The sequence below is a fragment of the Gordionus sp. m RMFG-2023 genome, chromosome 4 (genome assembly GCF_954871325.1).
Source record: "Gordionus sp. m RMFG-2023 chromosome 4, tfGorSpeb1-WG-v2, whole genome shotgun sequence".
NCBI lineage: Eukaryota > Metazoa > Nematomorpha > Gordioida > Chordodea > Parachordodidae > Gordionus > Gordionus sp. m RMFG-2023.
This window is the reverse complement of record NC_088778.1, coordinates 23,902,710-23,927,436: the sequence shown is the minus strand read 5'-3', so window position 1 is coordinate 23,927,436 and position 24,727 is coordinate 23,902,710. Positions and strand designations below refer to the sequence as shown.

The 24,727-nt window shown below is 26.7% G+C and overlaps 1 protein-coding gene across 1 annotated transcript in view; it reads left to right on the top strand.

Annotated features, from left to right (window-relative positions):
* Nucleotides 1-24,633, top strand: part of LOC135929103 (uncharacterized) — a 48,854-nt gene extending 24,221 nt beyond the window's left edge. The window contains exons 25-42 of the mRNA XM_065465611.1: nucleotides 966-1,267; nucleotides 1,370-1,567; nucleotides 3,852-4,003; nucleotides 5,804-5,952; nucleotides 6,227-6,382; nucleotides 6,570-6,707; nucleotides 9,801-9,999; nucleotides 10,637-10,878; nucleotides 13,662-13,861; nucleotides 14,800-15,022; nucleotides 15,929-16,388; nucleotides 19,061-19,171; nucleotides 19,222-19,333; nucleotides 19,408-19,554; nucleotides 20,135-20,297; nucleotides 20,514-20,663; nucleotides 22,326-22,487; nucleotides 24,291-24,633. Of these exons, the coding sequence (XP_065321683.1) occupies nucleotides 966-1,267; nucleotides 1,370-1,567; nucleotides 3,852-4,003; nucleotides 5,804-5,952; nucleotides 6,227-6,382; nucleotides 6,570-6,707; nucleotides 9,801-9,999; nucleotides 10,637-10,878; nucleotides 13,662-13,861; nucleotides 14,800-15,022; nucleotides 15,929-16,388; nucleotides 19,061-19,171; nucleotides 19,222-19,333; nucleotides 19,408-19,554; nucleotides 20,135-20,297; nucleotides 20,514-20,663; nucleotides 22,326-22,487; nucleotides 24,291-24,410 (3,384 nt within the window). The 3' untranslated portion in view covers nucleotides 24,411-24,633. The remainder of the gene's footprint in view (nucleotides 1-965; nucleotides 1,268-1,369; nucleotides 1,568-3,851; nucleotides 4,004-5,803; nucleotides 5,953-6,226; nucleotides 6,383-6,569; nucleotides 6,708-9,800; nucleotides 10,000-10,636; nucleotides 10,879-13,661; nucleotides 13,862-14,799; nucleotides 15,023-15,928; nucleotides 16,389-19,060; nucleotides 19,172-19,221; nucleotides 19,334-19,407; nucleotides 19,555-20,134; nucleotides 20,298-20,513; nucleotides 20,664-22,325; nucleotides 22,488-24,290) is intronic.
* Nucleotides 24,634-24,727: the final 94 nt, after the last annotated feature.

Here is a 24,727-nt window from a genome sequence, read left to right as displayed (position 1 = left end):
GATATTGTATTTTTTTTTCAAATCAGTATTAAAAGTTTAATACCAGTTGATTCCATTTCGCATAAGTTTAATTCAAGGTTTAATTGTCCAATCAAGTTTTTACGATTTTTTTGAGTACTTATTTTTTTGACCTTATTAAAAATATATTATATAGACGAAATTATAAACTTATATCTTTATATTAAATGAATAAAACTATGCAATCAAGGTATGAGACAATCTTCTAACCAGTTGAATTTACTTTTACTTGAAATATTTCCGAGTCTAATCATTTTTTTTATTTTTTATTTAACTAAAACCCTATCATGTTTTATAAGCATTTTGTTCTATTTATCTTCGTAACTCTCCTTAACGATGTGTAACTGTGCACTAATATTCAAATAATATTTTGAGCTTTATATCTATAAAGTTTTAGGCACAGCGATAATTTTCCTTCTTTTATATGTATAAATAGAGTTTTTCAAAACTTTCCACGATTCAAAGACCAAAAAAATGAACAATTTTGAAAAAAAAAGTTTTTCAAAAATGTTTTCTTAAAAAAAATTAGATCTGTTATAAATACTATTATTCCATGGTCCCATGTTGTCCTTTTTTTTCTATTGAATCATGGCACAGTTTTTAGCTAAAATAAATGACTGGATGAAAGTAAATGTATCGAAGTTATTTTTCTAATATGCATAAAATATTCTAAATGTCCTAAAAGCTATTTTTGTAAAATATTATCATTATAAATTTTTTTTAATTTACAAAAATAATACTGTACTAAAATTTTAAATTGGTTGTGTTTTTACAATGAGACAGGGTAGTAGATATAATTTAAATTATGGTAAAAGCTTAGTCCGAAGAGCAATAGTTTTAGTTTTATTCTATTGTGGAATTAACAAGGAAGGGCTAACACATAAGGTATTAATGTTATTAACGCTTTCCTTTATTCTATACACTTTGTCTTTATTTATAATAATCAGTATGGTTATAGCTTATCCTACAACAATTTATACCGACCCGTTTTAGAGACCCAGGAGGAAACTGGCTTGAAAATATGGAAATACGTAGATTATCACAATCTTTCAGTTAATCTAAATGATTTAATGCAAATAAATGGGTTGATTTTAAATAAAAAATCTAATCAATCATTAGAAGGCTTATATAAAATGATAGCCATTTGCTCATTTCTGGATGATCCTCTCAAATACGAATTTAAGTATAATCTTTCTAAAAAATCCCAAAAGGAATACGAAGAAACTGATGACATAAAACCTAAACTAAGGTTCTAATTTATTTATTTTCTCATCTTATCTCTTAAATTTTTTTATAAAATTTAAAATGAATGGAAAATTTATTACTATTTATACCTTTTCATAATATTTAGTTATTTAGGTGAAGCAAGTTTCATTTTATCGCCACCTAACATTGGCTATGTCGCGAAATTTGATTTAAACTTGAAAACGAATGATAGTTTTAATTTGAAATACGAAGGCAAGGGTATACCGGTAGTGGAATTTGTCAATAATAATGACCTATTTGGAAAATCTTTCGTCAAAATAGAAATGGATTCTTTCCTTCTCAAGTTTTTATATTTTCTTTCGTTAATTAAAATATCTAATGAATAAAATGAAGGATTTGTTTTTTAAACGATAAGAGAAAAATGCCAGTAAATCGTTTAAAATGATATTTTCAAAGCATAAAAATTTCTAATATCTAATGCATATGGCATTATTTTATTATTGAAAATATAAAATGGTATTGTGCAGTTACTTTTTTCTATTAACAATTTTTGGAAAGTAACGAGCAAAGTAACCAAATATTAAGTAACGTTACTACTTAAAATATAGGAGAGGTTCGATATAAGTGCAAATTATAATATAAAAGTCCAAAAGAAATTGCCTTTACCATCACAGCTGATTTTTTCCCCCATTGTTTTTATTATTTATTAGTGCTGTTAAAGTAACTAGCTAAATTTTTGTAAAAAATTAGCTGCGTCTATTAACTTCAAAAATGTAAATAGTTATTCAATCAAACTGATTCATTGCTATAAGTGTTATTATATATCAATAAAATTTATATTTTTTATTAAATAGCATTTTAAAAATTTTACAGGTTGCTCCGCCGCCATAAAAAATTACCTGGGGCTCATAATTTCTGTTAGGGGGGGGGGAATTACGGCGGCAACATGAGTCAGTGGCGCATAGGTCTATTCTTATCACAAGTCCAATAAATTGAAAGTGGGGGGAGAATAACTGAATAATATTGTGCCTCGTTGTTATTTCAATTTTTGGAATCTTGATAGATTACTATTCGGTCGAAGCACTTATACTGGTAGATGTTAACCAAAAAAAATATTCATATAAGATATGCAATTATGAAATATTCTACGCGTTGGTAAATGATATGAAATCTGCCATAAGAAATAACAAGAAGATTGGAGAATAAATAAAGTAATAAAAAGCCTTGATTACCATTTATTATCATATTATAATATTAATTTAATATTTATTATAATCATGATCATCAAGTACACACAAACAAAATACATACTAAAATATTATTATATATCTACATCTGAATCTTTTGACGTAAAGATAAATTGAAATTAAATGTATCACCTACCAATTAATTGAAAGGCTTGTCAATATTTATGCCACAAGTAAACACGGATACAAATTTTTTTAAAAAGGAAATGCCTCAAATATGAATGGATGAAGAGATAGAGTTTTGTTCATGTTTTGACTAAATGTAATGCAATTAGGGATTCATTTATATGACATTATGGTTATGCTCCTTTGCATGTCTAATAAACTGATAAATATATTAAGCAAAAACGCATTCTGTGATTTCCTTAAAAAGTAGTGAATAGAGTGCTCCGCCAAAGTAAATTTGAAATTTAAAAACAGAAAAATATTTTACAGTTGGATTTCTGACTCTGATGATTGAAAAACTCAGAAACGATAAATAATCGGATAAATGACGTGCATAATACTTTATAATTATAATATGTAAATTTAATTTCATCATTCATTTATTCACTTAGTCAATAAAAAAAAAATCGATCATAATTTTTGAGCGAGCTATATCATAAAGATATTAATTTAACTTAAGGAATGTTCATCTAAAGGAATTTTTTTTAATTATATGAAATCAAATTCAAAATTAGAACGAGTAATGAGGTATGGGCAAGGATTATAGGTTGAGAGGGGTTAGGGTTAATTAAAGATTTGAGAAATATGAGTTATGGCTTTTAATAATATAATTTAATCATTTTTATTGATAACCTACTAAATCTAAGGTTATAAAATTTCTAAATAGACTAACAGAAATTTAAATAAAGAGTTAGACCTAAATCAATTTAGATAAAACGATGTCGATAGGAACAAATGAGATGGAAATTTTGTTTATTAAAAAAATAAATACGAATTGAAAGTATTTTATTTAATATTTCCATCGTAGTCATATAAATTGCAATTTACTATTAAGACAAACACAATTAAACTTTAATTAGTCTTAAGCTTTTATCTTCAGTCCAATTGTATTTTAAGTGTGGTATAGGTTAAAATATTACTGTTTTATTAGGGAAGTTAGTCCTCTAGTTGAGAAATCTGCTTTAATTATTATAGAAAGAGGGAGAGGGGCCATCTAAAAGCCATTACAAAAAATAAAACTTCAGCTGCAATAAATCCATTTTTGAAAGTAAATACCATTGTTGTATACACGATAAAATCGATTTTAGAGTTATAATTTATTCCTATCAATGCTTAAATGAAACATCTAAATGTTGTTATTTAATTCAAAAAGAATAAAATTTATAATAAAATAAAATAAATTCATACATTATTAATTGCAATTATGCATTTAAGCTATCAAATTATGCACACTTCCCAATACTTCAATATGCGTTTTATTGGAAATAGCAGCATGACCGAAAAATCTGGGTCGCCTGAAATAAAACTTGAACAGGATTGGTATTGTCAACCCAATATTTTTCAACTACCTTCCTCCTCATATAAAGGTATGTTTTTTCTAAAAATATATAATCTACAAAGAGTTTTTTTAGGTAATTTGAATTTAAAACTTCTTAAAAAAAATTCCCATTTTACTATGAAGTTTTAAAGGCAAGGGCTTTTTATAAAAAAAAATTCTAATGATTATATTTTTTTTTGCATTAATTTTTTAATTATCATAAGAATTGTTAAGGATAAACAATTTATGAGTTAAAATTAATAACATGATATTAAATAATGTAAATCTAATCGGCGGCCGGCGGGTCCGATTTTTAGCCAGTCAACCTATGCGGCGTAAATCGGCATACCGTTATACACTTTTGGCATATATTTTCTTAATTGTTAATTAATTTTTCTACAGATATTTCGGCATATTTTTTTGGATCTGTATTGAGAAAACTAATTATAAATTCAAAATCGATTTTTAATATTAGAATTATCATGTATAAAAGTAATTTTATTTATATTTTCCGACATAATGATGATCTACTTGAATTCAACGCCAACCCTAATTCTTTCACTAAATGTGATAGTTGCGGGAACACAAATTTTTTTTTTGCTAGCCTGAAAAAATTAGGAAGTTTGATCCTTTTTTCTCTTCAGAAATTTAGAACATCCATAACTTGTGAATAGCTTTTTTCAAGAAGAATATGGCATATAAATCACTTAAAGTGGAATCATAATTTGTACTTGCTGAATGTTTAGTTGTTAATTTTGTCAAATAATTTGAATATTCTCAATCGATATATTTACTACCTTGATATCATCGAGAAGCCAAGATATAGATTATTTTTGTAAAAAAAGATAAATAAATATACGTATATATTAATACTTGCAGATCAGAAACTGAAAATCGTAACGCAAATTTTTTAGCATGCTTTTCCTTAGGGAAATGATTTTCGAGCTATCATTACCATTTACTATTAAATTTTTTTCAATTTCACTTCTAAAAAGTATTGCTTTAAGATAGGCCTTTTATTGCAATTAGATATTCAACTGTTTCCTTAAGTTTTGGAAGAAAAGCTAATAGTTCTTCTACTAGATTTGATTCATAGTTTGAGAAAGTGTTTCCCAATTCTTATCAAAACGTTAATAATTATAATTATATTTGCTTCAGATATGCATTCTAGAATAATTAATATACGATGCCACCTGATTAATACATTTATTTTTAACATTTTCATGTGTGGCATTATTGTTTTTATCATCATTAGAATCGCCAATTTGAAACTGGTATGAGGGTATAGATCAACGCATTATCGTTAATCTGCCTCGATCTCAAATTCCATCTATGCAGCTTTATATCCTAGAGAATAATTTCTTTTGATAAGCTTTTCAACAAAAAGAATTTAATACTATCTACTGTAATCAGATTATGTAAACCAAACCTAAGGGGTGTTCATTTTCATTTAAACAAACACCCAATATTGGGTCTCCTTAAAAATATGTAAAATTATGAAAACTTATGGAATTTTAGATTTTTGATTGATTGAATTAATAGAATAAGTATAAAATAAGAATTCATAAAAATCCTGATGGACATAAAAAATTTACAAAAGTGATGTTAACCAATTATTACAATAAAATTGCAAAAAATATGGAAATTATTTTTTAAAAAAATTTGCGCCGGCCATGCGCCGGCCATGCATCGCCGCTATAAAAATCTTCAGAGCGTCGGCATGATTTTCATAAACGGCGGTGTTTTCGGTGCGGCTAAAAATGTCAGCGGCAGGCTAAAGATTAAAACGGATGATCTATAAAATAAATATTATGAATATTTTTTATTTTTTTTTTAAACGATCGAAAAGATTTGATCATATATAAATTCAATAAACTCAGTGGAAACGCATCGTTTGTTGGAAATTTTTTGGATTATAATAGTGAATATTATCTTCAAATTCCAGATGGAAGAAGGCTCAGGTTTAGTTTAAATAGTGAGACCAATGTGACTGCCAAAGTAAAATGATATAATATTTTAATGACCCTTTTAAATTCCATATATTATATATTTTAAAAAAAATTCTAAAATTTATAGTTTTAGTTTTGAAAATTTAATCTTAAAATTGCTTTAAAAAAACTGTCATACTATTATTATATTATTCACATATTTCATAATAATTTTTTTAAAACTTTTATTTATCATTATTTATTTTTTTGAGCTCATAATATTCTCTTAACGAATAAATATTATTTAGATTTAAAGTATATTGCATTTTATATATAAATTAAAGTCTCCATTTGAAGAGAAAATAATGGAAAAGGGGTATTTTACAAATAGAAAAGGCAAATATGTGAAGGACAGCAGTAGTCAGGGAATATTTGATATCGACATCAACTTAGTTAACGAGGATAAAATGCTGAATTTTGATCTGGTGTACTATCCTAAAGTGAAACCCTTGAAACATATATATCATTTTCTTTCATTATATAATCCTTAATCAGAAGCTTATATGGTTAATTTTTTTTATAAATGATAAATTAAATATATGTTTAGGGGATTGTCGTTGAGAAATTTTTTTAGGAATTTATATGTCGTTTAAATAAATTTAATGTAAAAATGTATGATTTATTTAGGATTACCCAGGCAAAAATATCAAAGCGGCTAGACTAAGCTTCAATTTGTTTTCTCCCAGAGGAATTAAATTTGAATATTTTGAAAATTCGGAATATTCTTATTTGGTTAAGGTGTATGAAAAAATTCTTTTAAATAAAGTAATAATACTCATTATATATAATTTAACGGAATAATATTTATATCTATGAGATAATAGTTAAGTACTCTAAACCAAGGACTTTTCAAGCCCTAATAATATTTATTTTGTTAAATGAATCAATTTATTATTCATTTAACAAAATAATAATTAAAAAAAAATTATCACAATTATGAGTATATTAAAAAATATGACCCATCTAGATTCGCGGGCCCAAGGCCACGGTTTTTCACACGCTGAGTTAGCAGTCACTTAATAAAGTGACGAGCCCTATGATCTTGTATTTTATAAAAATAAAAAGTGAAATAATAAATTTAATATAATTAATAATTAACTTTTTACGTTCAATATTTTAAAACATATATGGTCCAAAAGGTAATCTTCAAAAAAAATGTAATATATATATTTAGTAAGATATAATATAATTATTTAATTCAATTGATCTTTTTAAGTATTTTATTAAAACCTATAATATTTAAATAACATCTTGTTACAAATACGATAACCTTTATAACAACCTTCTATATTATATTAGAACAGAAACACCTTTTATATTATATTATAAACGACCTTCCTAAGATATAACACAACTCAATATATATTATATCTTTATTAATTCGAATCAAAAACAAAAAATTTTTAAAAAATAAATAGAATAAAAAATATATGTAAAGAGAGGATTAAAAAAGTTAGGTTGGCTCGAAAGCTTTCAATTAAACTAATGTAATTCGATTTATATATGGCGATAGAAAGTTTTTGTCTAAGATAGAAACCTTTGATTCAACGGTAATTTTACGGATATGTGAGCCGAGTTCTTTGAAGAATAGTAAAGCAGGGCCACCAAATGTGTCTAATGCAGAAAAGACTATAGTTATAAAAATGTACTCTTCGAAAATTTCAGAATATTTATTTATTTTAGACCCATCTTTGAGATCAAAATGTTTAGGTCAAGATTTTAGGCGCTAGGGAATCTATATAGGAATAATCCCAAATTGAAACCTTTTCCAAGAAATTCAATACTAAGAGGAAGCGATAACAATAGATTTTATTAATAAGCACTTGAGATAAAAGTAGTTTAAGCTGAATTAGACGAATATCTAATGCTCCGTCAAATTTTGTTGGAAGAGAAGCTTAAGCCCAAAAGATTTTTCCACACTTTAGATTTGGGATCTCTTTGGTAAGTGCCGATCATTACACTTGATATCTAAAAACAGAGGTAGACCTAAATGAGTAAAAAATGACCGAGATATTGTAAAAGTTTTTCAAAAGAAAACGGTTTTCAAGAGGTAAATAGGAGAAAGATATCACCTAACTTGCAAAGAGCTCAAGAGTTGAATGTAGAAAAGTGAATATGGCCGAGTTGCCTCCGATTGGGGATCCTAAGTGTATTAGTTGTTCTTGATTAATGATCTTATCTCAAAATTGTGGGTGTAGGTTCAGAACAGTTTAGTTGGATGAATTCTAATTTGCTCTGATTGAGAATTAGCCCTAAAGAAGATTTAACTCTAGGATTATATTAATGGCTTTTGACCTCATTGGATGAACCACAGAATATACCATCATCAATGTATCAGACATGGAGAGAAAGAAAGCAAGAGGCATTATTGCCCTCATTATATTGTTTGACAAAATAGCAATGATCCAAGACGATCACCCTGCTTAATCCCTTCTTACGAATTAAAATATTCGAATTGTAAAGTGGAATGATATTGATAGTAAGAATGGAAAAATTTGCTATATCCAGGAAAAAAAGTGCTGAACGAATTTAAGAAGTAATTCCAAGATAGGGTCTTAAAGGCATTGGCGAAGTCGAACTTAATCGAGATTTCATTTGTGGGATCGTTTCATAAATAAATACGAGTTGAGTGTTATGCGACCTCACAACTACCTGCGACACTCACACCAAGTTGATAGGGACTCAAAATGAGAGATGTATCGTGTTCAATTCTTGAGGAAATCATTTTGACGACAAAGTGTAGCTGTTAACCTGATATATGGGTTTTTGCAAGGCAATGAGTCGTGCGCCAAATATTTTTTAAAAATTCCTTACCCCTAAACCGCAGACATACTATTGTTTTTGATATAAACAGCTCTCTGTTATATTAAACAAAGCAAACAAAATATGTGAGAAATATAAAATAAATATCAAATATAGTTAAATTATAATTGTGGTGAATTATGATTTAGTAGAGATTGGTGGACATAAGGATGTTTTTTGAACATTTCGCATTATCTCAGCTATAAAAAAAATATTCTTTCCCTAGATGTATTTGTGGCAGGTGTACACTTTTCAAACTAAGCCTTTTCCCCAAAAACTATACCACACCTTTTTTAAATATTATAATATCAAGTAGATACTCTTTACAATCTGTGTATTTAGCAAATGTGAGTTTTTCTAAATTTCATTTTAATATCAGATTATCAAATTATTTTCAGACATAACTATTATTATAAGAGAATGTTTGAATTGAAATGGTATATAAAATACACAGTATATATCATTATGATAACATCTTTAGAAAATATTTTTTACAAAATATATATACCTCTTTTGTGAAATTTCTTATGAATTTAAAAAATAATAATAGTGATGAAGCCATGTATTTTGTTAAATAAAATATGAGGGGAGCGATTGGCCTTTTGTAATGTCAATCGGGAATTTAATCCTTCCCCTCCCCCGAAATACATTTTTTATTTCTAAATAAGATTAAATGGGTTATATGAACTAGAGATCTGCAATGGGATGTTTTTTAGCTCACTCGACTATGCCCGCTCAAGGTTTGGTAAAAATATAAACATTGTTGGGGCGTAAATATTAGAATTGACTTAATTTATGGTGCTTAAGTTATTAATTCTTCAATCAATTTCCACAACCACAAAAAAAATTACGCTAGAATGTAAATTATGGAAGCACCCATTATTATTAAGATTTCTATATTACCAGATTTAAAATATTTTTGAATCTCGATTGTTTTTAGCGAGAGAAAATTGCCGGTGGCCTTGGTTTGAGTTGGCGGCGCACAGATCTAGATGGATTTAAAGAAAATTTTAAAAAAAGACAAAACTATTTTAAAAAAAAATTATTTAAAAAAAGCTTTCCGAACATTTAACTCGCTACAAAGACGAAATAACACAAAACTTTTCTATGGGTCTACAATCGATGGCATATATAAATCAAGCATATCATATGACTTATATAGCTCTAATTTATGTGCAATATGGATTTATGGCATTAAATTCATATGCGACATCAAAGAAAATTAAAAGCGACCGTCCAATATATGGAATCTTTGGTTAGTTGAATTTCTCTTTTGTTTTTAAATTAAACTTTATTGAAATTATTACACTAGAGGTCATTTGAGAAATAAAATTTATTTACTAACCTCACTTATTTTTTATTTTGAAATCCAATACATATTTAAATATTTATATTCATTCACCCAGGAAAATTTTAAATATATCTAATTTCGTAAAAAATAGTAAACATTAAAATTAAAATTTATAAAGTATATTAATTATAATTATTATACATTAAATCAGTGGCGTAAGATATTCAAGCAGGGGGAGGGGTATAGGTTAAGGGATAGGGTAAAGTACAAATAAAGAATATTTGAAAACTAAAGGCAAAATAATTGGTAAAAAAGATTTACTTTTATTAATAAAGTATTAATTTCGATTTTAAGAGCATTCGTCCATTGATAGCATTTTAACATAATTTTATTTTATAAATATGCTCGAGACTAATTTTTAGATTACAACTTTTTAGGTGGGTCAGGGGTAGGTTTGGTAAGGAAGTTTGCCACTAGCGAATTCTCTGCCAGGTAAATGGTGGGGGGGGGGTATCCCGAAGAGCTTTCCAAAAAGGCTAAATGGGATGATATTCACTAAGAAATTTGTAATATTCATTTGTAATATATCATATATTTTAAGGGGACCCAAATGAAATAAACGAAATCATTAAACTTGCCAGCACGGGCACCAAAAAATTATTTGGAATTGATCCTCACTTTTTGGGATCTTGTTACTCGATGTACCAACATTTTCAATTCAAGGACTTCGATGAAGAATTCAACGGAGATAATAGTGTATCGTCAAATTGCAAGTCCTATCCTTATCAAAGAAATTTTTTCCGTAAAATAATTACTCACCCCTTTGAATGGAACAATTTTTCGGTTTAATATACATTTTATAACACAAAATATAACGTCAAAAGTCATTTTACTTTAAAAAGTAGCTTTAAGATAGCGCGCTACTTTTTTAATGAAAAGTAACTTTGCGCTACATCACTTTAAAATAAAATATAAAGGTTATTTATTAATAGATAATTATCATTAAACTTGAAATTATAATTTTAAAATAATCTGTCTGAAAATGATATGAATGAGACATATTAGATTGATGATAACGATATAATATACTTGAGAAAATGATCTTGTAATTAATAATTTTGTTAAGGAGGTATTATCCTTCCAAAAATTAAGAATTCTTTATTCTATTTTAGCTTTCACCTTTTCGGGTAATCACCTTTGATATTTTACATTCTAATTTGTTCATATAATTTCCCCTATTCGATTTATATTTTGTGATATTAGCTTTTATATTATTGGCATATTGGAATTTCGGTCTCTCTCTACTGATTACCTTAACCTTGTTCAATATATAGTTTTCGGGCCCTCTCCTCATATTACTTTAACATCTTAGTCTGTTTATAATAATTCTTGTTTTATGGGCACTAATTTTAAACTTCCTAGTATATTTATATTTCATATCTTATCCTTTTTGGTTACCCCAGCTATCATCCTCAACATTATCACCTCCATTGTCGGTAATCTGCTCATGTCTGATTCTTTGCGTGGCCATTTCTAACTATATAGGATAGTTGGTTGTGTTCTATGAAACTCTATATCTTCCCCTTTAATTTGTGCCAATTTATTTTGTCAAAGTGCACTCCTATAAATTTCTCCACCTCAACCATTCTTGATTTGTTTTATTAGATATTTATCTAAACTTATAAATTTTTCTTACATTTAATAATTTGTAGCAAATATCATATTCCATAAAGATGATTTCGAGTTGGTCTGTGATATAACAGTAGAATATGATATAATAAATTAATTAAAAAGAGAGTAAATTAGTTTTATTAAAAACTTAAATTTTGCCGATTCTTGAAAACAGCTAGTGCCAGAAAAATAATCGCCATGTATTCACCCGCCTTTTATTTAAATCTAAGAGTTTAAATAAATATTATGACTAAAATATTGATTTAGCCATCTTTTAAAATCGGCGAAATCAAGGTTTTTAAAAATACTAACGTTAGATCAATTTTATATACAATATTTATAAGGATATAGTTTTAAATATGCTAAGTGGAAGGATAATTGCATCTAAAAAAAAGATACAATAATCCAAATTGATATTTTTTTTTAATGTTTGTTGAAACTAAATATTAATTTTCTAAAATATAATATTTTACTTAATATTTATAATAAATTAGTATTAAATTAGTAAAAATGCTATTTTTTGATGGTTATGTTTATTTTAATTGTAAAATAAGAGCCACTTTTGCCGCGTTTTTTAGCATGTAGAGTACCTGTCCTATAAATTTCAGGCACTAGTCACCTTAAATTTTTTTAAAATTTATATGAAAAATCATCTATAATATAAAAATTAATATAAATTTAAAACCATAACGGTAAGATTGTTTGACTCGTCAGGTGAGCATAATTATGCATGTGGAATACGATTTCTGCCTTTTTGTCCTTGTTAATCTTATAATGATAGGATAAAGAAAAAGTTGTAATTACAATGCAAAACTTAGTGGTCTTCAAAATAGTGGCCCAATATCTGATATAATTTAACCAGCCTATTTCTGATGCAAAGGAAAATACTTAGTAGTTATTAAATATGATAGTAAATTTTTTGTTTTGTTTTGTAGTAACCAATAACGATCACTGGAGTTCCTAAAGAAAATTTGTATCTTAAACAAAAAATATCTATTGAGATATGCAGGTTCAATTGTATCTCAATCTTCTGTTCTATGGCTCTAGGCCAAACAATATTAACAATATATCTTTTTAACACCACCTTCCTCCTCCCCCCCTTTTTATGGAAAAATATTGTATTTCATTTTTAATATAATATTTATTTTAAAAAAAGTTTAAGTTTCAAAATATATATTCTTTAGATTATCTGATTATTTGAAAATGGATTTTATTTCAAAGTATTAAGTGTTGATTTTTTTTAAAAAAATTAAAAAATAAAAAATCCTTTGAAGTTATTTGATTTGACATTCTAAGAGTGACCGATATATATTTTGAAATGTTATTAATCATAAAAGAAAATCTAGTACTTTAATTGTAAACGGCTTTAAATATTATTTTTTAGATACTAGTGATGAGTTGATTTTAAAAAATATGCTTTCCCTTCCATAATTCTAGTATTTTTGTATATGAAAAGGTTCGAATCGGTTTAAAGGTTCAAACTAAACCGATATTATTATTTTTTGCCAACTGAACATGAACCGATATAAAAAAATTAAGAAAATCGAGAAAAGATGATAAAAATAGATTTAAAAAAATGTTAAATTAAAAGAGATCGCAAAAAGTAGATTTTTTAAAAAAGAAAGAAAATCAAAAATAATGAAAAATAAAAGGAAAAAATACCATTAAGGAGTATTAAATGACAAAAATATTTATAGTAAAACATCTCTAATTCGAGCTCTTGATAATTCAAACAACTCCCTAATTTCACCAAAATTATGAGTCCCCAAATTCTTATAACTATTATGTATTATAAAACGTTTTCATAAATTAGGCAACTGTAAGTTAGGCAAAAAATCCGGTCATAACGCTGCCCAAATTAGGCAGATTTCGTTGTATTTTTCTATTTTGGTGATATTTTTCCGTTTAACTTTGTTATATATCAACCTCAAAGTGATTATATTTTGTAATTTTAGACTTTCCCCATATTAACTGAAGTCAAAATAGATAGGTTCTTCATTTATCAGTTCGATTTATTAGAAAAGACAAGTATGACGAAGGTAATAAATGGTCCCAAATTCTCCTATCGCAATGCAATTATATTTGGGAATGGTTATTATGTTACATTTGATGGCCTGCACGATAAATATCCGATATGTGGAAATGATGAAAAACTGTAAATATTTATATCGAATTATTTTTGTAATATACTTCTAAGCAAAACATAGGCACTATAAGAAGGAACTAGAGGAGCAAAAGCGATCTTCCTATAAAATATATCTATTCCTTAAATAATTTAGGTTTAATGTTCACTTTTGTTTATCAAAAAATAAATATATTTAACGAGTTTTTTTGTATATTAAAAATTATGAAAAAAATGACATTATTCGTTTGTTTACCGTAACGTTTTGCTAAGCTGGCCTCACGCCCGCTGCCGGCAATTTTTGTCATGCCAAATGGACCTCCAATTGAGTTGAGCTGGGCCGACAGGCTCTCCGCCAAATTCTAATAGATCGGAGGTTCAGAATAGTACTCCATTCGAAATTTTGAAAAATTTTGAGTCGGGAGTTGATAATGGATTCATTTCCAATTACAAATAAAAACTGGATTTAAGAATATTAATTTCTGCCGATGTTAAAGCGTTGTGAATGTTGGGCTATTTTTATAATTCTATGTCCATTAAATTATTATTTCCACGAATAAATTAGATAAAGACGGTGTCCATATTAATTAATCTGATGACTTATAGTAGTTACCTCGGCTTATTTTGCATTTATTTTAATAAATTATTATAAATAAAATTGTAATGGGAAAAAAATAAAACAAAGTGCAGCCAATTTATATCTCGGCGGACTGATGTACTAATAATATATAGTTTTTCATTTTAGCTATTATTAGATTTAAGTTTTCGATTTTCAATTAACGCCATATCATTTCTATATTACAAAAATATAAAAGCTCTAACGTAAATATTTAAAGTTTACAAATTATCACTGTAGCCCCCCCCCCCCCCAAAAAAAAATAAAGAATACCCCACCCCTTTCTATATTTATTTGTGAAAAAAGATATATTGCAAAAGGCATAATGTATAAACTTCTTCTTTTTTTATTAAAGATATTTATTAGCTTCGGACTACAAGAACAATACATTTGCATTACTAGGTTCGTTAGATAAACTGACACTTATAACCCCATCCCATAATATAACAATTATAATAAATAATGCGAGAATTGATTCTTACAATACATTTTTGGATGGACAAGCATTACCAAATTTACCTTATCACGATGAAAAAAATGGGATTTCTGTCTTCGTAAATCTGGATTATTTTATCAAAGTAATGTAAGCCTTTTACTTTAAAAAATTGGCTGGTTTATTTTATTTTCAATTATACCTACAAAAATACGAATCGAATAATGGAATTATTCGTATTCGTTTAAATCGAATAATTCATTATTCGTATTCGTACTAATAATAAAATGATTATTTGGTTCATCGAATATTCGATTCAATTCGAAAATTTTATTTAATCATAAATTAAAAAAAAATAGAATATTAAATTTATTTTGTAAAATTTAATTATGGATAAAAGACAAACAAATTTTATTAGTAAGATAATATAGAAGCATATATATATATAGTATTTTTATATATAATGTAGTAAAATCAATATAATATTCATATCATGTAGAAGACAAATATACCAACAACAAATTTTTAAAACAAAAAGTTTTTGCAAAAAGTAAAATTTATGATTTCTCTACCATCAAACGACGGAGAAATATCTGGTTCGCCCGTCTTTCTTGACGGGATGGCTACTAGTTTATTATAATTGTATATGTGTTATAAATTGCATATAAAAATAAATACTTTCTTCGTCCATCATAAAACAATTATCGGAAGTTAATTTTATATTATGAAGTTATTCGAATAAAAACAGCCCTTAACAACAATTTTAGAAAAATGTTTCTTCATTATTCCACTATCCTATATTCCTACTAATAATATATGATTATTTTTCAATATTATTATTTTAATCAAATTATCTCGAATAATTCGATAGAATAATAGATAAAAAATTATTCGACGAATAATATGTTTAAGGTATATTTTCAATGGAGTTTATCTAATAAAAATATAGGAAGTGTTTAATTTAAAAAACTAATTTATGGAAATATTTAATATATAATATAAATAATATTATTACTCTTTACCCCCCCCCCCCATTCCTTCTTAAAAAAAGGTAAAAATCCCTGGCTTAAGATTCGGATGTTATTCCACACAAAATTTGTGTTACATTAAAATCAGTCATATATACCATGGCAAAATAGTCGGCTTATTGGGTAACAACAATTTAGAGGCGGAAGACGATGATTCATATGTTCCAAGTGTGGACACATTTCAAGGTTATTTCAACATTGATCCCAAAGGGTCTCAGTCTTGTAAGAAAAATTCTCCAGATAGCGGAAACGATTTATCTAAAACATTTGGCGAACAGAGGATGTATTGTAAAATGTTGAACAATTATTATGATAATAGGAATGAATGGAGCAGAGAGGATATAGAAACTATGAGAGAAACTTCCAAAGATAAACTATGCAATGATCTGTATCCTTTTGAATCCGATTCTCGTTATTCTGACTGTTTTAGCACCCTTGATCCTTCACCGTACTATCAGGCATGCCTATTCGAACATGTTAAAGGTTTAATTTCATTGAATGGAATCTTAAATTATTATTTATTTGTTCAAGATTAGAATATTTTATAATTGATAATAAAATAATACGTAATATAAGCTACCCCTATGACATTAATGCTAATTTAGGCTGAAAATGATATCGTAAGAATATTTTTAGTCATCGAAATATTATGCTTGCTTGTTTTACTTTTATATAATTTAAAAAAAATCTAAACGGGATAGTTTTGCTTGAGGAATAATCTATACAACTTGATGTCATTTATCTTTCAATTCGTAGAGGTATTTTTCCCTAAGTACTTCTCTTGATTGCATTATACATCTTTCAATTTTCACTCTTATCGTTATGTCACCATTCTTATATAGCATCAGTTGGTTGTATCTTTTTGATATTTTTAATAAAATACTTGTATCTGAATCGAAAATGTATTTTATCAAATTAATTTGCATCTCTGTTTATCCTTTATTTAAGGACCTGCGTAAGAATCATAAAGTTATAATACTGGAGCAGTAACTGATCACTGAGATATCCATAAAAATAAAATAATATTTTTAAAAAACAATCCCAAAAATTAAAATTATACCATAATTTATACGTAAATTTATATATACTTTTAAGGTTTGCCATTTTTTCACACAAAAACTCTTGTTATGAGAGCACAAAATACGTAAGCAGCATAGCATTTTATATTTTGTTATCATTCAATTCTAACATCATATAAAAAAAATAATAATAAGTCAAATACCCTTATTTTTATTGTTATCTCAAACAATAAACGAACATTTCTTAAAAAAAATATATTTCATATTAAACCTATATTTTATTCATTGAAAAATTCTAAATAAATTTATTTGCTTAAATTTTATGCATCATTGGTATTGCATAAAAGTGTATTATAAAATAATAGAAATAATCTTAAAAATTAATTTATAGCTAAACATTTGATATTTAAATATAAATTTTTTTAAAATATATTGTTTAATAATTAATAGGTGTCATAGTTAAACAAGGATTAAATTCCACTGAGAAAAATATCCTTCAAAATCCTCAAACGATATCTATAGATTTAAAAGGAGAAAAAAAAATAATATGCAATAATGTCATCAAAATGTTAAATTATTATTGTTTACCTTTGTATTTGATAAATTTATTAAATCCATCAATTCACTTTCGTTACTTCGTCCTCCTTTTCTCACAAGAGTTTTCAGTTTAATAAACATCTCTTTGATCGGAAAATGGCGAATAAGTAGTAAAAACCTATTCAATCTCACAGTTGAGTGATAAATGGAACATTATCCATAATGATAGTACAGTTGGTCAGATTATTTTGAATCAGAATATAAAATAATTCTTTCAAATATTCTTGGAATTTAATTATATTATCCCGGGCCTTGTAAAATTTTAAAATGAATTTCTTTTTTTGGAAATACAGCAATATATAGATATAAATCCTATGTTAAACCCAGTTTCTACCAAAAATAGCAATTTATTGTAAATTCAATGCTAACAACCTGCAATATTCTAACATGAATGTTCCTCTTTTTTTTGAATTACTTCTCTCAGGTACGTTGATAACTCTCTTGAATGAATAGAAAAAATTTAATTTGTCGTTGATAACCATAGGTCAACAGATAAATTTAATCTTATTTTTTCTTTTAGTGTTATGTAGTAATTGTCAATTTCCGCTTAAATATATATTAAATATGCAAATTTTTAATTTTACTAGATTTTCCTCTGAATTATAGAAAAGTCTTTGCCGGAATCATTAAATATTTTTATAGCAAGATTAACCTGATGCCTGGATATGTCCAAATTATTAATTATATCTGATATGGAATAGCCAACTCTATTTAATTTAATCGTTATTTTCCTTTTTTCATCATTCATTTAAAAAATTTTTTTAAAGAAAGTAAATATTCATCAGTTATATGTCTTTACAAGTTCCAACTAAATGCATGCACATGCGATTTAGATTTTTTAATTAATATTTTTTTATATCAACGAACATATTTCTAATTGCTTTCAAAATCACACAATAATGGTTATTTTAGAAAAGAAAATTAATTAATGTTAAAACTCTTCATAAAAAAATTTGATTCTATATTACTTTCACAATCTTATAAAGCAAAATTATCCTCGTACATGATATATATGAATATTTATCTATTAAAAAATCACAACTTTCTTTTTATTCGATAAGTTTATAGATATTCTTTTTTTTTAAATTCCCATTATTTTATAATATATTTCTATGCAATACCAATGATAAAATTATTTTAAGCGAATAAATTTATTAAAATATTTTTATAGATACTCCATATACTTTTATTAAATACTCGAGAATTTGTTCGAAGGAACGATGGGTAATTACACTTTTTATATTTTTTCATATGATTTTCGAATTGAATGATGACAAAATATAAAAAATGTTTTTTGCATATTTTGTGCCACATAATAAGAGTTTCTGTGCGAAAACAATGGCAAACCCTGTAATACGGATTATCAAACGAACACATAATCTATGAAATGAGAAGACATTATACTATCGAACAATATGTGGCTAATTGTATTTTTACAAATATATGTTGTGATTTATATGTTTTCATTTTTGCTATTCTTATGGTTTTGAATAAAGATAGAATTTTTTTTTTATTATCATTCATAAACACTTCTCTCAGAACAATGTTCAAATCAAATAGCAAGCAAAAAAAATCTATGCCCTGCCTTAAATGCATACGTTACAATGTGTGGGGCAAAGTACATACACTTGGAAAGAAATCCTGCTTGCGGTAAATATATGCTTTCATATACCCATTAAATTATGGTTAATATCTTATAGTTCTCTATGAAGGCAAGTATTTGGAAGATATTTGGAAACCTCAACAATTGGAAAGTCCTAACAAATCGATTCAAATAGTCTTACTGGTTAACCCGGAAAAGGAGATTAATTAGTATAATACGGATTAATTTATAAAATTAATTATTTTTTTATTCATTCTTATTTGTATAAAAATATAAATCAAAGCACGGACCACACGTTGGCATTGCAGAATCTACTTAAAATGTTGGGAGAAAGATTACACCAGGAAGGATATAACGATGTTAAATTTGGCATAGTCACCTATAAGACATTTCTGGGGAAGCCTTACATCGTCACTTTGGCTTATAATTTGTAAAAAAATGAAGATTGTATTGTCTTCAAATAATTTTAAGAAAATGATCTATGAACAATTAAAATTGAACACATTTTTTAAAGATTTAAGAATATAATAATGATATATCTTAGTTATTAAAATCGAAAGCGTTGATCATATTTTTCAAAGAGTTGCATAGGGTGCCCCTAGTATAATTAAACGCCTCGATTTTTAAAATGGATAGCCTAATATTTTAGCCAAAAAATATTATGCAACCCTGAAGATTTACTCATAGATGGCAGATGTTTGGACATATATGAACGAAATCTCGAGGCCTGCATAATATTTTGGCTAAAAATCAACAAAATAGAGCCGTTTAACAACATTAGTTAACCCTTCTCACAAGACTGACCCTAATTTAAAAAAGTAAATGTTTCCTTTTTAGTCCTAGTTCTTAACATTTGACTTAACTTGGGTCCAGCTGGGGATCTTGAAAGAGATTTAAAAAGTAAACATTTTAAAGAAGGGAATAAGATGGGTTCCAAAAGGCGAAAATGAGTTCAAAAGTAGATCTTTTAAAAAAAAATCAAAATTGTAACGAAATTATAAATAATTAAGAAACACTCTTTCAGCGGATATTCCCAAAACAACGCCTCTTCTCAATTTCGCCAATCTTGAGACCACAACTTGTAATTGCAAATTGCTTTATCGATCTCTCGAGGACTATATATTTGACCCGTCGGCCATTAAAATTTTCATCTCAATAACACCCCAAGACGAAGTAATTCTTAAATCCTAGAATTTTGTCATAACATCAACTTAGAAAAAAAAGATTTATGTTGCTTAAGATTTTATCGTGAACTAGGTGAGTCTGGTATTGTTTTACAAGTAATAATAATAAAGATTTTTACTAATTTTAAGAGATTATTTTAGTTAATAATAATATAAATGGTCGGTCTAATCGATTATTTAAAAAAAAAAAAATTTTTTTTGATAGTTTTTATACAACGAGGCGGAATTCAACAATATTAAAGTAAAACTGTGGGAGAACGGAGTGACTTATAACGTGATTAGTAGATATCCCGAAAACTTAAACGAAGATTCTCATTATGGATTAGATTACAATAACAACTATTTGAACACTAAGGTATATAGAGAATTCAAATTACCTTCTTTATATAGGCAAGAAAAATGGCGTTAAAATCTGGGAAGGGTAATATAAATAATAAATATAAAGGCAGGGGTTAAAAATTTGAATTATATTAATTCACCTGTTGTGAAATCACATGGGTATTCATTCAATTCTTCTATTTTTAATTTTTGGGTCAAAATTATTTTAAAATAACTCAATTTTAATAATCAGGGCCGTGCTATGTAAGCTTTCTTTTCGACAAACGCTCAAGAGCATAAAAGTTGCAATTTATAAAATAACTTCTTTAAGGCAAAGTTATTCGGCTAGATAAAAATATTTTAAAAATAAACCCATCTCGCCCTACATATATTTGATCCATAATGATTCAAGGCAAATTATTACACAAAATATATAAGCACTTTCGCAGGCATCGCCTTAATTTATAAAGACAAAATAAGAAATATAAAACGTGGTATTCAAAGGCATACTCTATTCCTCTGTCCACATTAAATATGAATTCTGGATAAGGCTCAAAAAGAAATAATTTTTTTAAAATAGCTTTAGAAATAATATTTATCTGTAATTTTTATCATAATCGCTAACCAACATCTTAGAAATAAATAATTTGGAGAAAAAAAAATAATGGCCTGACAACGGTGATCCCTAGATGAATTTTACTTAGGGTAAAAGATCTGTCGATTTCGATATAACTTCTTGAAAATCCCCTCCTTCCTGGGATGGTCATCCATGCTTTTTTAGATCTTATTATTTACATTTTTCTTGTCACTCCTTTGAGCTATTTAAAAAAAGAATGAAATAAACATTCTTAAAATATTTAAGACATTAAAAAGTCAAATAAGCCTTGTAGCAAGGGATACTCTTATTCAAGGGAAATCTGACTCACATTTCTTCGACTGCGTATTATGGTGTTCTTCTATACATTCAATTTTTAAAAAAATTCAGCTGTATTTAAAATTAGATATTTTCTGCATTTTAAATAGGATATCACAATGTAATAACTTAAATAAATTATTTCATTGTTAACATTATTAATTATTGATATGGAAATATATAGTACTGAAGAATTTATCGAAGGGAACGCATTTTTATTTATATTGATTAGTGTGATTGAACTAACACTGAAATAACGTAAAATTTCCTTTCATTTCACCAACAAATTTTATTTTTGATATTTAACCGTTAGTTTAGAGGATGGGTAAAACTAGCAATTTGTACCAATCAGAGTTAGGATCTAGATCCTGTATCTAGATATAAAAATGTGGTATCTGTATCTAGATAGATTTTTGATTAAAATATCGGTATCTAGATATTATTTTAGACGATGTATCTGTATCTAGATCCATTTAAAAAGTATCTTTTAACAACTCTGGTACCAATATAGTTAGGGCTATGGATACGATTAAATTAATGATCATATACTAATCTGAGAGCGCTACTATGAGGGTGAGGGCGAAGGAACTGTAGCCCCTGCAAATTAAAAAAAATTAGAAAATCTAAATAAAAATATTTTAAAAAATTCAGTTTTTTTTTAAATTTGAGCCCCCTGGGATTTTCAAGTCTAGTGAAGCCAATGAGCTTGAGATGGAAATTTTTTTAATTATAAATGGTTCATTTCAAAAAAATGTTTTATAAATTATTGTTTAATAAAAAAAATAGATTCAAACCAAAAACCCAAATCCTCTATCTTTGAGAAAATTGGCAGGGTTAGCCTTTTCGACCAAGGGGGCAATATTTGACTATGAAAAATTCTATAATACAAAGAACAGCAAGAAATCGCAAGAGTTTTCTTCGACTCTAGTGGAAACCATTTTGAGACAGGTACTCATATATTGTATATTTTAATTATATATGCAGCTTTTATACTCGTTTTTTAACATCTGGCATCATAGCAAAAATGAGCAAAAGTGAAGAACCAAGAATAAAGGTTAGAGCCCTGAATCGAGTGTTTTTGCAAATCCTGCCCGACACTCTTTGGAGAAGTCCAAATTCGTCTGGCTCGACTTCGAACAGGTCAAATTCGCTCTGTTCGTGTAGAGCTCTAATTACTGCTTATTCCGCAGATAAATAAAAATCAAGTCTATTTTAAAAATACTTTGTTTTATTTTCAGGGCTGTGATGTGAACCCTACTTCTTAAAAAAGGGTTCAGTTCAGTGAAAATCTATCAACCAGATTGGGTTGAGGGTCTGTGATCCAGAAAAATAAAGACTTATAAAATTTAAAAAAATAACAGAGACATCAGTTTTTATACTTTATTTTACTATATTTGATCATAAAATAATTTATTAGAAAATAAGCGAATTATCATATCTTCCAAAATCGAGATGTTAAATTAAAAAATCAATTTTTCAATTAATATAGATATTTTACCTTGTGATTATGTCGTTTTCTTTGGTCTTACTTTTAATTTAATAATCCAACAAAAATAATTATTCATAAAATATATATTTTTATGTATTATTTTTAAAAAATTTTTACAAAATATATGGGTAAAATTTTTACATAAAATGGAGTACTCTAAAATATTATAAAAATGATTCCACGCAAAATAATTTACCAAAAAATGTTTCTATATTGAAAATAAAAAAGTTAGGTTTTAAATAATTTGCATCCTTTTTTTTACATTTAACTTTAATATAGTTATATAAATCTCCGCCTGGGAATTATACTATTCTAACTCCACATTTGCAACTTTACAGGAGAGCCTTTTTTAAATCTTTCCTTTCAAAACGGTAAGAGCTAGAAATTTTTTTTTATATTTATTTTAGATCACACTGAAAATAATATATGAAAAATTTTCATAAAGCAATTGCAATATAATTTTCCTAGATGTGGACATAGAATAAAATTTGAAATTGCAAAAATTCGTAAATGTTTTCTACGTCTTGAAGATAGAATAAAAATCTAATTTCAAATTCATAAATCATGGTTTATGTTTCTATATCCATGTAAAATCAGCATTTTTTCTTAAATTTGTTCCCAAAAATAAATTTTAACAGGAATTTTATTATCGGTTTTTCAATTGTTGGAAGAAATTTATAATGTAAAAAAAAAATTAAGATAAAACATAAATTCTGGGAAAAATTTTAGCACTCTAATTTGACAATTTCTCCTTATTTGGATGTAGAATAAAATAAGCCTAAACTTATTAAGCCAATTTAATTGGCGATAAAATGATCATTAATCCTATTAGTTGGATGGATATAGAATATAATCCTTAATAAAACACTAAAAAAGCACATAGTACAATTTACCGGAGATCCTTGGAAATCTAGATTCATTTATAGCATTTTAATTGTTGGGATCGATAATTCTGACCTTAAAATATACATTTTGCGAAAAAAAATCAATTTTTTCAAAAAGTGGATAAAGAACAGTATAATCAGGCGACGATACGATATTTTCAAAAAGTTATTAAACCATAAATCCTAAATTTTAAAAAGGGATGGGTTTGGGTTCAGTAAAATGAGGGTTCGGGTTCACAGCCCTGGTTTTTTCTTATCATTTTTTTTAAAGATGTGAAAAAATCCCTACTTGGTTTTTTATGTACCAATTAATAGCCAGGTTTTTTAGACTATGTGCAAATTTTTTTAGGTATTTTATTATCTAATATTCTTTAAAAGACACAACAACAGAAAGAAGCTTGCAATGTGTGTCAGTTATCCGAACACCCGTATGGGCAATTATTTCCGAAATGTCCTTACTATGAACATTGTGATACGAAAATAGAAATTAAAAATTAAAAATACTTTTGATTTATTATTTATAAAACAAATTCATTCAAAAAAATATAATATCATTTTTATTTCAAGATATATGAAAAATATTTTTATATCATATCTTTATAAATATAACTTAAGTACCGGGCAGTTTATAGCCTTTATCCACTCATCTGGGTAACTTTAACTAATTGTTACATATTATTTATAATTAATTATAATCACGAATAAATCTTTAAATAAATTATATTAATAAATAATTAAGGTATTCCTAATCAAACAATACTTCAAAATGGCTCATAATCGAAAATATAAATCATTTTAAAAATTATAACCCATTC